At 44.0% G+C, this 15,831-nt stretch overlaps 1 protein-coding gene across 2 annotated transcripts; it reads left to right on the plus strand.

Moving 5' to 3' along the window:
- Positions 1 to 9,796: 9,796 nt before the first annotated feature.
- On the plus strand, positions 9,797 to 15,360 carry THUMPD3 (THUMP domain 3 tRNA guanosine methyltransferase). 2 transcript variants are annotated; one of them, XM_074602783.1, is made up of 10 exons: positions 9,872 to 9,917; positions 9,948 to 10,143; positions 10,538 to 10,615; positions 11,134 to 11,667; positions 12,071 to 12,201; positions 12,640 to 12,709; positions 13,112 to 13,227; positions 13,414 to 13,524; positions 13,759 to 13,882; positions 14,136 to 15,360. In XM_074602783.1, the coding sequence occupies exons 1-10, from the start codon at positions 9,889 to 9,891 to the stop codon at positions 14,265 to 14,267; spliced, it is 1,521 nt and encodes a 506-aa protein (XP_074458884.1). In that variant the 5' UTR covers positions 9,872 to 9,888; the 3' UTR covers positions 14,268 to 15,360. The 2 variants fall into 2 exon arrangements, with proteins under 2 accessions (XP_074458883.1, XP_074458884.1); XM_074602782.1 differs by having other exon boundaries at positions 9,797 to 10,143.
- Positions 15,361 to 15,831: the final 471 nt, after the last annotated feature.

Raw genomic sequence — 15,831 nt, forward strand, 5'->3', positions numbered from 1 at the left:
AGCCCCAATTAGGCAGTTTGATGAGGAGCACACTGTGCTGGTTTCTGACGTCGGTAATGGACCCATGTAGGTGTTGCTTTGAAACAATGAAAAGCCTGGCTCACACTAGCTAATTAGTAGCTTCAAGCTGTTAAAACATAAATATATTTTTAAAAAGCACCCTCTGGAGCCAGGAGACAGCCCTTTGAGACATCATGTATGGCTTCAAGAAAACAAATTTCAAGCCACAGGCGATCTGCTCTTCAGTTCTGAAAATTATCTCTCTGAGGCCAACGGTTAGAAGTCCTCAGAGATGGATTTGGTAGCGCTGGAAATCAAACTCACCTTTTCCAAGTTCTTCTAAATTCTTGTGCTTGTTGAGGACTGAGCCCAAAAACCAACATCCAGAGCGGCTCAGATCCTTCCTCAGGTCACAGGTTTTTGGCAAGAGAGCAAGCAGGCTGCCTGCAGTAGGAAGAGAGGAGAAACTGCTGGGAAGCAGAATACAGTGTTTGCCATTAACTTTTCGAAAAAGAAATCTACTAAATTACATTTGAAACTGCTGATCAAACCCCATTTCATTTCTGAAATTTCTTCCCTAACTGGTATTGTTTTGCTTTCCATTCCCAACAAAGCAAGCCTGATCCAATTAAATCCAGTCCTATTACCAGCTAGTGTAATTTTCCCTAAGGGAAGCAGGAAGTATCCTTCCTCCTGTCAAAGCTGAATTCATCTCAGTGGGCTCTTCACCTGCTAATCATCAGATCTTTAGTGATGAATAAGTAGAGCAATTATCATCTGATGGCTGTTACATTAGTGTAATTGCTGAGTCTTAGTGAAGCTGTGGATGAACAGCTCACCCAGCACAGGGAAGTGCCACCTTTTTGCTCTCTTTCTCACTGGGTATTTATTTATTTACCACAGCATTTGCAGGCCTCATAGTTTCCCTGAATTTCTCATAACTCCTGAGGTAGAGGAGCACTATTTGAGACATTTTAGAGGTGGAGAACTGTGACAAAGAGGGCAATATTTTCAGATATGTCCAAATGGCGTAAGAAGCTGGACTCCATTCACAGTGCGTAATCACACTGGAGCTCAACACTCTTTGGAGATCACTGGAATCTGGGCTTTAAGTAGCTTGCTTTTTTGCAGGGTGCTGTGTAAGTGTGCAGTGCTTTGCTGTCGGGGAGATCCACACCTCAGACAGGGGCAGGCAGACAGATTCCTTCACGTGCCACAATGGAGGGGAATGGTGAAATACTCAACAAGGGATCTAGAAAGCCATCTAAACCTAAGCTAGCCAGCAGGAAATGTGGAGAGGGGAGGTGTGGTTCAAGCCCTAAAGCAGTTAAGACGCTTCTGAGTTTTCACTTGAAATTCCTTGCCTGGTCTGTGGCACGTAAGACAAATTACCTTCTCCTCCAGAGAAATGGCTTTCCCCATGCTCCACTGTCTGGACACCACCTTGCCCGGCCAGGTTGGGAGGTGGAGCTGGAATCCAGGTCAGCTTTGTCTCCGGAAAGCACCTCCGCTCCCAGGCCAGACAGTCAATGGTCCAGTAAGTACTGACTCCTAGAGAGGGAACTGCAACAGCAGATACTTAACACCCCACAGGCCCCACACAGGCTGAAATAAAAAGCTAGGACACCCCAAGAGAAGACTTCTTCTCCAGGTCATGTGGAAGAGGAGCTTTGATGGACCTCTCTCTCCACAAGATTGACAAGACAAGAGAGAGCCCATAAAGCTCAACACAAAAGGTCTCACTATCTTTCTTTTGGGAGGGGTTGAGGTGGAGGGGAGATACACTTTCATTTAAGCAAGAGATTGATATCTCTGGATCAGCTTCCATGGGCAAGTTGGAGAAAGAGAAGGTCTTGTCTGAGAATCCTCACAGGCCACGGGCACAAAGTGATGAAATGCTTCAGGAATTAAGCAGTTACGTTCATGTCTGCTAACAGAAATTTAGGTATCCATCGCTTTTAGGCACCTACAAGATTAGGTAAGACTCTTCAGTTGCCGGTGGTACCTGACAACTGGATTCGGATGCCTAACAACTGACTTGCACACATTCACAGAGAAGGAAACTGGTTGCTCAACAATTTGAGACCACGTGGCTGAAGCTGCGAGTTACCATTGCCCTGTTCCTCTCTGAACAAAAGACCAGCCTGATCCATTTGCCAGAAGAAAAAAATACAATCCAGATCTGTATTCGCTGAAATAACAGGCAACTCTTTTCCTAAACACGCATTTCAAATAATTTAGTTTTCTAAAATATATATTCATTCAAAATCAAAGGAAAACTCAACAATAATGGGATCTCGTTCATCCATCCTCAAATAAGGCTTCAGGCTTCAGCTACCTGTGACTACGGCTCGTCAACCACCCCTCCTTTTTACCCTCTAGCTGCCAAATGGACCAATGGTCTATAAAAATCTCCACAAGTCTGGAAGACCTTGGGAATACATTTTTAGTAACATTCAGCGTTATATGAATATTCATTTTGCTGGCATTTCTCTTAACAGCCGTGCACTCAGTGCAGTAATTTCCTGTCCATGTGCAAGACCCATATATAGGGCTTCATTGGTGGTCTGCGGTGCATCAGTTTTCATTAACGGTAAGCTGATATGCTCTGTGATACGGAGATCTGAGATAGCTCACCAGAGGGAGAATGCTTTATGAATGTAGGAAGGGGTGTAAACAGAGCAAGAGACTACTATTTCTTCAGTTTCTTCTGATTTTGACTATCACAGTGAACTCAGGATTACCTTGAGACGAGCTTCAAATGTATCTGGTGAGGCCAATGAGGTTATCCCAGAAATCAATTCACTCTACTATTTTCATATGTATTTTAAAAGAAGCTATGGCTAAATAAGCAGAAGATGGAAAGCCAGTCATTCTTACGTAAATGTGTGATTTTCTTCATATGCACAAGAAAATGTGTGGAACTCTGTCTTTGCTGTTCACAAATTTGGATCTAAAATGTTTTATCACCACAACCAAGAGATAATCTTGCTCTGTCCTGCAGAGTGGCATGCTAGTACAGGGACAGAGAGACAGATGGAAAATGTTATGTATTTGTGACTTGCCAGAATCAAAAAGGTCTCATGCAGCACTGAGTTGGAGGAAAAAACCCACGCAGAATAGACTTGTACCGAATCCAGGTAAGATCTACACAGCTTCCACTGTAGCACTAACTAAAGGCAACAGCATGGTGCTAGTGCTGGCAGCGATGCCTAGCATGCAGCTTCTACAGGACACAAAAAAAGTCATTTGCAGTTATCTGGTAATTCCCAGAAAGACAAGAGCGCTGACTGTTTCAAGATGTCTGATCCTACCTGAAGCCAGTACTTCTAATCTGTTTATGTTTTCCTTCCTCACCATCTAATTGGCATTGTTATTGTGGTTCCTTCTCAGCCATTCTGCCAAAGAATCATTCCATTCAAGGACATTTCAGGTAATCAGGTCCATTGGCCCTGAGGTTTAACCCATAAAATCTCCACAAATTACCTCAAGTAAATGAGTGAAGATAATTGTTCCTCTGCCAACGAAGATAGGTGCAGTATTTCTGGAATCAAGGATGCTCGTTTTTTCCAGCAGGCACTCCAGGCTCTCCGCAGGCAGGACCCTGAAAACCCTGACCTTTCATCCTTCCCAACAGCCTCCAAGAGCACGACAGGACTTGGGGGCGGCTGAGCCCAGAGACCATGAAAACTGAGAAACACCCAGATCACTCTGCTGGACCCAACACACACTGCTGCTATGGCAGAAAGCCCAGGAGATCTTTGGACGAGAGACATCAGAGAAGCACCAGCTGCACGTCATTAATGTAGACAGGCTTTCGCTTGACTGAACGACCAACACATCTGGAGTGACATGTGGCAGCTTACATGGGACTCTGCTGTGAAGGCTGATGCCAAGGATTTGGATTAATCGTGTTGTTTAATTTGGATTAATCATCATGTTTTTCAGTCCAAAGTAAAAGTTGAGACGACCTGAAGCAAAATACAGACACCAAAAAAGATCAGATGTCTCACTTTAAAGGTTTTCTTTGATGCAGATTTCTTAGAATGATATATCACGGATATTAGATGCTCCTATCCTCCAGCTTTTCCATGATGGCCTTGAATATTTAGGCATCCCAGCACTCTCTAATGCTTTCTTAAAAACCTGGGCTGCTCCGAGGAATCCCACTTGTGTTTTTCTCCTCATGAAAACCAGGCTCCTCCTTAGGTATCTCTTAGCAGGCACAGGCTTTGCAGCTGCGTGTTGAGGGGCTGATTTGGAAGAAAACATATGTCCTTTTTCAAAGAACTTTAACCCTTTCAAAACCAAGTATTGAATGGGATTTATACAACACATCCCTCTTACTGCAAGGCAAACCATACTGGCTCACACCAAATTAATTCTACAGCTCCGAAATTAACTCAATATAAGCAGTTTCTCCAGGCGGGGCAGGTGCAGACATAACTGCGCTTCATTATTAGAAATTCAATGCCGTCTCTAAATTTGTTTATCCCCCACCAAACTAATTAAACCAATACAAGAAGTTAATTTCAGTTACTCTGGTCCAAATTAAGCAGGATCTTTGAACGCCTTTCCCTCCTTTCATGAAACTGTTAGCAAAGTTCTATGTGCGCACTAAGTTTCTTCCCAGATGAGGCTCCATCAGCAGGGTTTTTGTTTAACAAACCTTACAGAGGAGAAACCTCAGTGTCTCTGGGCAGAGGGGTGCGCAACCCAGTACTGAATAGCTTGGTGGGTCTGACATTTGAAGCACATCTTTTACATTTTGTAGTATGAGCTTCTTATTCTTGTATGACCTTATCACTCATCTGACTTTCCAGAGGAGGCAGCTTTGCAATCACCCATGTGCCCATACGAAAGTTACGAATTGTGGTTTATTTGTTCATGTGTAAAATCTACTGGTGACAGGAAAGGCGGGACAGTCCCCTTGCTAACAAAATACCTCCAGTATTAAGGGTTTTCGATACAATTTCTTACTTTAAGTTGTTAACAATTTGTCTTGACTTATCACCTGTCAACCTCAGTTCACACCTCTTCTGACTAAGACACAGGGCTCACCAGGGCTACAATAAATACTGACTAATTCTCCCGCATCCAGTAACCATTAAGTTGCCAATTCACTCCTGATCTGTGGGTTTCAAAACAACTTTATACTTCAGCTGGCGATTCCCAGACACTGTACTATATTATCTTTCTCTCCTGCAGATGGAAATAGTAAAACTCGAGAAAAATTAAGTAACTGTGTGAAGAACGCAGCTGATGAACAGCTTACCAGGTCTGCCTCCCAGCCCGCTGCTCTACCCGCCTCGTGTGTCAGGAAAAAAAGCCAGAAGGTCTCAGCCCCCGGAGCATCGCTCTCTGCCATGCTGCCCACTACGCCTGTTCCCAAGAGCCAGCTCCTGCTCTGGCACATGAGAAGCCTGGCACTGCACTTCGAAGCTGCTGCGAGGGTAAACTGAGCCGTGCCAGCCCCTGGCCACCGGCACAGGGGAAGCTGCTCTTGCAGGCTGCCTGCCTGCCAGCGGTTTGCAAACACACAGGCACTGCAATCCTCACAGCCCGTGCTAAACGCCCCCCCAGTCCCAGCTGAAATTTGGCTTCCTACGCTGCATCTCATCCTAACAACGCAGTGCATCCTTCTCACATCATCCCAGAGCCGACCAAGGAGTAATTTGCTTGATTTTTACTTTTTAAATTCAGCACTGTTCACCAAAGGATTCCAGAGACTTTCTGGTGAAAACTCTGATCCCTGCAAAATAGGCAATGGTGGTACCAAACCAGTCTGAAAGTGGCAACTGAGCTTCTGAGAAAAGAAAGTACTTGGTTGAGTTGTTTGAGGTTCTTGGGTTTTCTGTTTATTCACTTGCTTTGCTATCTATAGTCAAAAAACATTTTTGGAAAATCATACATTTCTGAAAGATTTGTTATCCAAGTAGCCATATTTAGGTATGAACTGAAAGAATCCACCCAGTGGACTAACAGGTCACCTTCAAAAAAATTGAAACACCCAAAAAAGCCAGAAACCCATAATTTTTCATGTGAAAGCTAGTAACAAAAATTAAAAGAAAACCCCAGTTCACCACATAAAGATCTGAACCATGCTTTTTAAAAACAAATTTGTAAATTATGCTTAAATGACTCTTCCAAAGTGACACAGCAAGTGACATAGCTATATGGCAAACTAACCATATAGCTGCTGTGTAGTCATATGCCTATTCTGAGGTACATGATGATGCAAATTCCTTATTATTCTTTTTTTATATTCATCCTATAGTCCTACTTACAGGGTAAATTATTGGGTTTAGTAAGTTTATTGTAAATGTTCTTCAGTTATGTGCCAATATTATGAGACAAATAATTTACTCTAGGATAATATTAGGACACTTTCTTTAGTTGGACGATTGCTATTTACGTCCTTCTGTTGATTAACCCTGAAGAGTGAGAGTGAAGAAAAACACAGTATCCTGCGGGATACAGCCTGCTATTTGAAGCGTGCCTTCCAAACAGACAGACCCAATTCACCCGCGTACAAAACCTTCCAGACAAATGGTCAGCAATGTTCTTCTGCAGGTATGAACTAAACCAGCCATGAAATCGTTGCTGCCAGCTCATCAGGAACTGCTGTTGTCTGTAAATGAGTCTAACAGATCTACCCCACAGGTACCTTCTTGCTTTAACTGAACATTCCTTCTTTGGGGACCCGATTCCATTTCTTGGTTCTGGGAAAGGGGGTTCATAAAAGACATGAAAATACAATTCTGATTTTGTCTTGAAGACAGTTTGTCATTTTTCTCTCTCCTATTAAAACACAGTTTGTCTATACGGAAAAAGTATATTGGCCGTTTGGATAAATGAGAGTACGTATGCTTCTACCTATCTGACAACGTGCACCGACCCCCACAGAATAACACAGCAAAAGTTCCTTTTTCCGCCTACATTTGCGACACTACGTCCCAGCTTTATGCAGCACCAACTGCATACAGAACAGCAGCAACTCTTCTACAGAAAGCGATAGAAATGAGCTAACACACAGCTAAATTGAAAACCAGGGGTTTTTTTTATTTCATAGTCACTCAAGAAGTCTTTGAAATACACAGGAGCTTTCTATAACCAAGGGTTGACCAAAGGAAGAGAATTAAAATACTTAGATTCTATGGAAACCGTTCTGAATTTTGCCAGGGTCAGCTCTCTTCTGTCCCATAAGGTGCTGAGCAGGTGCCGTCACCGCAGTGCATCACCATGTTCCCACTGAACCAACTGCAAAATTCTCATAAGAGTTCAACAAATACAGCAATTTCAGTGGCAGCCGAGGACACTCAGACACTGGCACAGCTAAGTTTGCACCTTTCAGTTCACATGGGAGGACTATCCTCTAACTCACTTCATGGGACCCTTCTCAAGGTAAGATTTTAAAAAAATGTTAGTGCAGTTACATGTATCACACTGCCAGTGTGCCTCCCACATAGCAGGGTTTGTCCTGAATCCTTAGGCGAAAATGTCTCTTTACACCCACTGTCACACACTGCCACGCGGTGCTGGTCTAAACAGTTTTGCTTCTGCCATTCACAAAGGTAACATCTCCACCTATTTAAACTGAAAGATGCTTCAACTCTACATTTACAGGGCACATCAGGAGTTTTTAGGAGGAAAGCTGCAAGAGAAGTGTGGTACTATTCTAAGAAACAGTCTTGTATGGGCATTAGTCAAACAGATGTCTTCAGCTATTGTAGGACCTGGCCACTGGCAGGAAATAATTCTGCGAATGGCGCTTGGACAGATTTCAAGAGCTGAAGCATAGCAGGCTGATTACTGGTTCTCACCTTTCAATCTGAGACCAACTGGGAAAGGTCAGAGCTGCTGCTGATAGGCCAGACGTATGGAATTAATTAAAGTGTCTGGCAAACACCTTCATTGAAATATGCCGAAAATGCCGTTATTTAAAGTAACTCAGCAAGCCAAGTTTGTTATCGCACTTAAATCACAGAGCTCTCCCTTGCTATAGGCAACGTTGTGGCATAGAGTTAAGGGAAATCTGAAAAATCCACGTGAGCAGCAAGAGACACACCCCGTGTCCTGGCCTGCTGGGGTGCCCCGCTGCTGCCAGGAGCTGTGCTAGCCAGGCTGCCGCTGTGCTCTGCAGGCACACGGCCTGTCAGCAGGATGCTCTGCGTTGCGCTAGCCGGCAAACCGCACTAACATTAGCTACGACTTAGAAAATACTGCGGTAAAGGTGTAGTGTCACAGGCTACTTCAGCAGTTGCCAGGGACATAACGCATGGGGATATGCAGTTTCTGCAGCCACCATCACACCCTGTATAGCAGCACTGTCACCGCACTGAAAAGATCTTGCAGGGTGCCAGCTACGGTTTAGAAGATGTAAAAGTGGTTCTCTCTGCTTTAGCTCTTTTTTAAGTTCTCATCAAAGAATCCACTTCACAGAAACTTTCTCCAGTACGTTTATGACCCAAATTCCATGGGTTTAATTCTATATTTTAAGACTTGAATCACAAGTTAAAAATACACTGATGGAATAAAACCCACACCTTCCCTCTCTGAGGCACACTCTCACACACACACTTCTCATCTGAAAGCAAAGCGATGCTTCAGAAGGCTTAATGGCAAGAGCAGTGCTTCAGGCATCCTGCTTGTTATTAAAATGTCACCGCGGAATCAGAACGTACGTAGGAAAACGAAAACAAACAGTGCTGTTGCCAGCATGCGCTGCAACTGCGGAAGAACAAGCTGCAGGGACAAGTTGTGTTTACATTTATAAGTCCAATGCTGGGAAAAGGTAAAGATTAAGGGATTTGAAGAAGAGAGGAGGAGGGAAAATAGTGCCTCTGCGGCTTCATGCAGCTCACACTTTGTCATACTGACGCAGTCACAGTCATGGAAGATATTTAGGGTGGCCTGTCTCTCTTTCTTGCTGTGTCTCCTGAAAAACCATTTAGCAGCTAGTGTTTTATTTAAAACTCAATTCTAGTGCTGGAAACATGCCAAAGACAATAGCCAGAAGATCAAGGAAATTCAGTACTTGTTATAACAAGGAATAAAAAAGGAAATGGCCACCCATGGTTTGCCACCCAAAGGCAAATGAATTCTCGCAGCAGTCGCGGCTCACGAGCCGTGTTGGTGCTCAGCTGGCAGAGCACGTGGAGTGCTCAGCCAAAAACACCAAAGAGGAACACCTCTGCACTGAGCACCGCACCGGGACCCCAGGGGCGTCAGGGACGTGAGGGGGGCTGCTGGCCACCAGCACACCCCGCGACCCTGCAGCCAGGGCTGGTCTCCTGCGGTTTCCCCCGGGCCCACGGGCTCCGCTCGTTTGCGGTCCTCAGGGAAAACATAAACGGCCGGTTTACACAGGGAGAGCTGGAACAGGCCCGGACCCGCGGCCTCTCCGGGAAGTTCTGGTTACAGCTGCCTTTGTACCGTCCATCGGCACAAAGCTCTGCCTCGCCCTCTCCTTACAGCCGGCTGTCAGGCACGCACAGACCCGCTCTCCCGGCAGCAATGTCTCTCTCCCGGGCGGCAGGAGCCGCTTCGCCAACGAGCCTGGGCAGGAATAAGCGGCCGGCGGAGGGGCCATGGCCGTGGCGGGCCAGCCGGCCCCTCACTGGCGTGGTTGGGTCGAACCCACTCCTCTCATCGCCCGCGGCCCGGGTCCCACCATCACGGCCGGGTCCGGGCGCCGCCTGCCGCCCGCCGCCCGCAGCGAGCAGGAGGAAGGCCGCGGCCGGGCAGCAGGGGGCGCTGCCGCGCTGCCGACACTGCGCAGGCGCGGGCGCGGCAGCCGGCCCGGAAGCGGAAGGGGCCGGCGGCGGCGGCGCGTGGTGCCGGCTGGGCGGCGGGAGGCCTCAGTCCGTCCCGTCCTGTCGGCCGGGTATGGCGGAGGCGGGCATGGCGGAGGGGCAGGGCCCGGCCCCGGCCCCGGCCCCGGCCCCGGCCCCGGCCCCGGCCCCGGCCTCGGCCTCAGACAAAGAGGGCGCGGAGCTCGCCGCCGTTATCGGCGCCACCGTGCCCACCGGGTTCGAGCTGACGGCGGCCGAGGAGGTGCAGGAGAAGCTGGGCTCGGCCTCCCGGATCAGCAGGGACCGGGGCAAGATCTACTTCGAGGTCCCGGCACGGGGCCTGCCGCAGGTCCGCTCCCCTCCCCGGTCCCCGCTCCGCTTCTCGGTCCCCGCTCCGCCGGCGGGCGGCCTGGCTGCCCTGGCGCAGCGGGCGGCATCCCAGCCCGTCGGGAGCGGAACACTTTCGGTTTAACGGCGATCGGTATGGAAATCTCGTCAGCATTCCTCTCTGGCCGGCTCGGCCTTGGGTGGGTGAAGCCAGAGGTGGAGAGCTTAAATCGGGGCAAAGAGCCCCTCCTGCTGCCTTGGCGCAGAAAGTGGCAACCCCCGTGTAAACAAAATGCGGGGACAAGCGTGGTCTCTTAACTCGGGCTGTAAGGTGACAAAGTTCTAGTGACAATAAACACGGTCCCATAGCCATACAGGGTTAGTAACCTGCCACCGTGGCTTCTCATTTCTTCTAGGTCCATCGTCTAAGGTCAGTGGATAATTTATTTGTTGTTGTTCAGGAGTTTAAAGACTACCAGTTTAAAGAGAACAAGGTGAGTTACTCCTCATTTTTCAGTCCTGGGATTTGGAGTGGTTTTTTTTTTAATTTAAGACTAGTTTCAGGAATTATTCTGTTTCACAAACAAGTTTTCTTTTAATTTTTTTTGTGACGCTATCCCAGATCGTCTTTGCTGCCTTGTAAAACAGGAGCACAGTTGTGTTGGTGAACAACATTTCTTCAGTTAAATAAGTTTCCTAGGCAAAATTTAGGATGAGAGCTGACACCGTGCATGTAGATCGCACTTAGACACAGGACAGTGAAGTGTCACTACAGTGGTTTAATTTAGTGCTAGCTGTTTATTTGACAAGAAGCATTATTAAATACTATGGATTCTGTGACCTGAAGTGCAATTCAGTTTAGTTATGGCAAAAATGGCACAAAAAGCTGTAAGCTTTGCTTAACTGTGTAGTGGTTTACACATTTAGGAAACTAATTCAAGAGACTTAAAAAAGGGGTAGTTTTTAACAGGAGGGAATGATTTCAAAGCATAACTTTTCTTGTCTTTTAAAGGAAGATGCTCTGAAGGATTTGGAAGATTTAGTTAAAACACTGCCTTGGACCGATCCATTGAAAGTTTGGGAGCTGAACAACAGCTTAAAAAAGAAAAAGGCAAAACGCAAAAAACATAATCTGCAGAGTACTGCAAGCAAAGAAAAGTTGAATAACGATGGAGAGGAGGAAGGAACAGATGAACAAGACGCCTGTAAACGGGAGGACTGTGCCCAAAATGCTGCGGGAGTGGAACCCGTTAGCGAGCAGGATACAGAAGAGCCAGAAGGAGTGGCATCCCGAAACAGGGAGGAGGAGGAGGATAATGAACAATCAGATGCTAAAGAGGAATTGCAGGAGGGTTCTGGCAGCGAGACCAAGGCTGGTGAGGGTAAGACAGGCGAAGGAGACGCAAAGGTGTTGAAGTTCCGTGTTACGTGCAACAGAGCAGGAGATAAGCACAGTTTCACGTCAAATGAGGCTGCGAGAGACTTCGGTGGAGCCGTGCAGGAGCACTTCCAGTGGAAAGCTGACATGACTAACTTTGATGTAGAGGTATAGTGTTGTGCCTTGGAAATACCTACATTTCTGTTGTAAAAATTCTTCTTTCTTAATTCTGAGGAATATGATTTTTATTGCTGCTTTGCAGATGCTTCACTGTGACTCACAGGACTTGCCCTACTTCCCCCATACTTATAAAACAAGACTTTAAAAAAGTCAGCATAATGGTTATGGCACTTTATGAAGTCTTGTGTAAAAGATTCTGTGTGAATGAGAAAATGTGTGAATTTTGTCCATTGTTGCCATTAAAATGGTGCATTGCTTTTCTTCCAAGAATGCTCTTTTATACTTATTTCCTGTTTTTTAAATTACCATCTAAGATTCTTATAAATATTTACCAGGTGTGCTATGGAAAACTTCTGTTACTCCTGGAATTTAGTTGAGGTTTTTTCTTTAGGTTCTTCTGAATATTCACAATAATGAAGTAGTTGTGGGCATTGCATTAACTGAAGAGAGTCTTCACAGAAGAAATATTACGCATTTTGGACCCACAACTCTTCGTTCAACTCTCGCTTATGGCATGCTTAGGTCAGTGCGATTGCATAGTATTATATTATTCTCAGTTAACAAGTAATTCTGTTTCAGAAATTAGACCCTTTATCCCCCCACTGCTTCCTCAAAAGCCATTTCTGTTAATTCTTAAAGGAAAAAAAATGAAAAAAGCATATTTGCTGAAACAGTGTACTTTGTAATTAACAGTGGAGGTTTTCCTGCTTCGTAAAGTAAATGTTTGCTGTGATCTATTAGCCAATTCTCAAAATACTGTATCATATTCTTGAAAGTATTTCACTGTATTGGTGCTTATAAAATGCTAATTAACAAATGGAAAAAATAATCACATAGAAGGTTTTTTTTGTAAGAAGGGTAGAATCAGAGTGATTAAAATAGTTCGGTTTTCCTTCCTTTCAGAAGTTCATGTTTTTAAGACTTTTCTCACCATATCTTTTTTTTTTTTCTGTTGCTCAGACTCTGTGATCCACAGCCAACAGATATCATAGTTGATCCCATGTGTGGTACAGGTGCAATACCAATAGAGGTGATTCTTCCTTTATTTTTTAACTTAATAAATTTGACAGAATCTGCAACTGAATAATACATCTGAGTTTTCTTGACAATAACCAAGCAGCCAACTCCAAAAGTATCTCACCAACTCTTAAACAGATAGAAATACACTTTTTGTAAGTGACCTCATTTTCCTTCCCAAAGCTGTAGCAGGAAGAAACTAAATCCAAAAATATTTTGAGCTTTTAAGATGCATCATACCTGTAACAGGTATCTGTTACAGAAGTTTAAAATTATCGATGTCCACTTCCAGTTGCTTTGCTGTATTCTGTCATATTTGAGTAATTCTTCTGCTTGTTTGCTTTGGTATTTGGTTTTTTTTTTAAATTAAGCAATGTTGATGCTGGTGTTCCTTATTATCAATATTTTCCCCTAGGGAGCTACAGAATGGCCTAGCTGCTACCATATTGCTGGTGATAATAACCCACAAGCTGTAAAGAGAGCAGCAAACAACATCTGTTCTTTACTAAAGAAAAATGAGAATAAGGAAAGGTGAGAAGAATACCAGTGATTTTCTTTTCCTTAGTATTGTATGTGAAGAAATCCATTTTGCGTTGATGCATTTGACTATCTTGTTCATATTTTCCTGTTTATTCTGTTGCTAACATTATAGAACTCCTCAATTTAAAAATACTTCTCAGTAAATCGTGTCTGAGATAAACGTCTTTGCACTTGCAGCAGTACTTCCCTGGGCATACCCTTAGACATCATTCAGTGGGATATTTGCAATCTCCCTTTGCGGACGGGTTCTGTGGATATTATTGTGACAGACATGCCGTTTGGAAAGAGGTGAGCTATCGCTGGTAAAGTTACTGCCCTTTACTGGTGCTACTGCATGTGCTTGCCTGCCCAGGGCCAGGGTTAACTGGGCCTAACTAAGAAGTACTGATGTACTCTATATTAAAAATGCGGGTTGAAATTAATACTAAATGTGGTCCTGAATGAGTTAATCCTTGTCTGAAAGACCAACCACACTTAACTATTTCTCAGTGATCACAAAGGGGATCTTAATTTATTTTGCAGGATAGGGTCAAAGAAGAAGAACTGGGATCTCTATCCAGCCTGCCTGATGGAGATGGGCCGGATCTGCACACCAGGGACAGGCAGGGCTGTGCTGCTTACACAGGACAAGAAATGCTTTGCCAAGGTATGTTCCGTGAGACAAAATCAAACCTATTTACACATGACAATATAGTGAGAAAAAAGTAGTAAGCTGACTGTTACAGAAGATGATCTATTTTTAGAGTGATAATTATTTAAATGTAGTTTTGGACCCAAAGGGTCATGTGATGTTGCCATCAGATGTGATTTAGAATACTAAAAAAAATTCTAAAGCAAAGTTACCCTTATGATCTGACCTTGAAGCCTCACAGCTCTCTGGTTATTTTTTTGGACTGTAGGCCTTGTCACGAATGGGACACATCTGGCGCAAAGGTCAGACTGTATGGGTGAATGTAGGAGGACTTCATGCTGCAGTGTATCTTCTGAAACGCACCTGGGAAAGAGCAGAAGAAAAAAGATCATTCTGGTAACCTGCCTGGAAGAAGACAAAGAGACACCTCCAGAATTTGTTGAATAGCAGTCTGGTAAAGCAGACACCTGAGATCATAGGTCTGTCAATTCCTAAGAAAAAAATAAACAACCAACCTATGTGGAGATTGTGTAACAGGAATATTAAACCGGGGATCAACTTGAGAGCTACCAGCTGTACTATGTGTTCTGAAACCTTGTTGTTTAAATCACCTCTTTCCTCCCTGCCACCCAAACTGAAATTCAGTAGTGGAATTAAAAATGCCTTCCTTTGCCTGAGTCTTTTCTGCCACATCCAGTGTAGTTTTCAGTTAAATGTTTATTTTGTCTGCTTACAGTAGAAAACATGTTGACACAGCTTTGGAGGTAACAGTGACTTTATTCCCCAAACTGTAGAGATCTGTCATGTATCTTAAAGTGACTGACAGGACTACCAAGACCACCATCTTGAAGGGTTTACAGGTAGTATCTCTTTAATGTAGGATTTTTCCGAAATGAAGTTTTCTAATTTATACCATTGCCCAAATGTAAACTAAGATAATAAACCAGTATCTGCTTTTTATGGTCTGATAAGCCAATGCCAATTAGTAAACAGTATGCTGATGATACTGTTCTTCTTACCTGTTACCTCAACTTAGTGCTAATTATTAGTAAATGTCTAATCCATATTTTAATGTACCACTGCTGTGGGTAAGGGGGGTAACACACACAGCCTTAGCAAACTGTCTGTAGTTACTATTTGAGAACAGAGATACTTTTAGCAATTACATTAAGAAGTTCATTATTTCAGTGTCTACTGTAGACACATCGAGGTGGCAATATGTTTAGATTTATTAGGTGATTTAACTGCTGTAGTTTTGCTACAATATTTACAAAAAGATGTTACCTGTTGAATAACTTGAAGTTGCAAATATTTTTTTTCTTCTGTAAATGTACAGTGATTTCTCAAACCTCTTACTCTTTGCTTATCAGAGGGTGAAAACACTAGTTACCAGTTTGCCATTTTCATTAAAGTGTATTCATGCTAAGTATGTGTAAGTGTTTAGAGGTGAATTAACAGGTATTAAAGTTTTAGAAGTTTTGCATATGAGATAAGTCTTAATTGTATTTTTTTTCTGGTCCATGTCGAGTAAAAGATAATGCAGACATTTATTTACTACATAGTTGTCTTTCTGGATGAAATAGTGTCAACAGCATCCATGGTTTCTGTGCTGCATGGTTTCTTTGATGGTGTCAAGGTAATGCACACTGTTGTTGCATGAAGTGGCTATCTAAATACTCTAATACTTTGCCAAAACAAAGGAATTACCCTTTTCTTTTACTAATATTTTTTCCTGGGTTCTGATAGCTTCACTCTTGAAGAGTAGATAACCATTGACGTTTAGAGTTGCAAGTACTATTTCTCAAAAAATTTTCCTGTTATGGTCAAAGGCAGAGGTATTAAAGGGGCCAAATTTGGTTCCTATTGTCATATGTTGCTTCTAATAACCACAGCTTGAGTTTCGAAACTGATATAGATTTGCACTTCCCTTTATCACCATTGAGTGCTGCTGTACTCTCAGTACT

The sequence above is a fragment of the Larus michahellis genome, chromosome 10, assembly GCF_964199755.1.
Source record: "Larus michahellis chromosome 10, bLarMic1.1, whole genome shotgun sequence".
Classification (NCBI taxonomy): Eukaryota; Metazoa; Chordata; class Aves; order Charadriiformes; family Laridae; genus Larus; species Larus michahellis.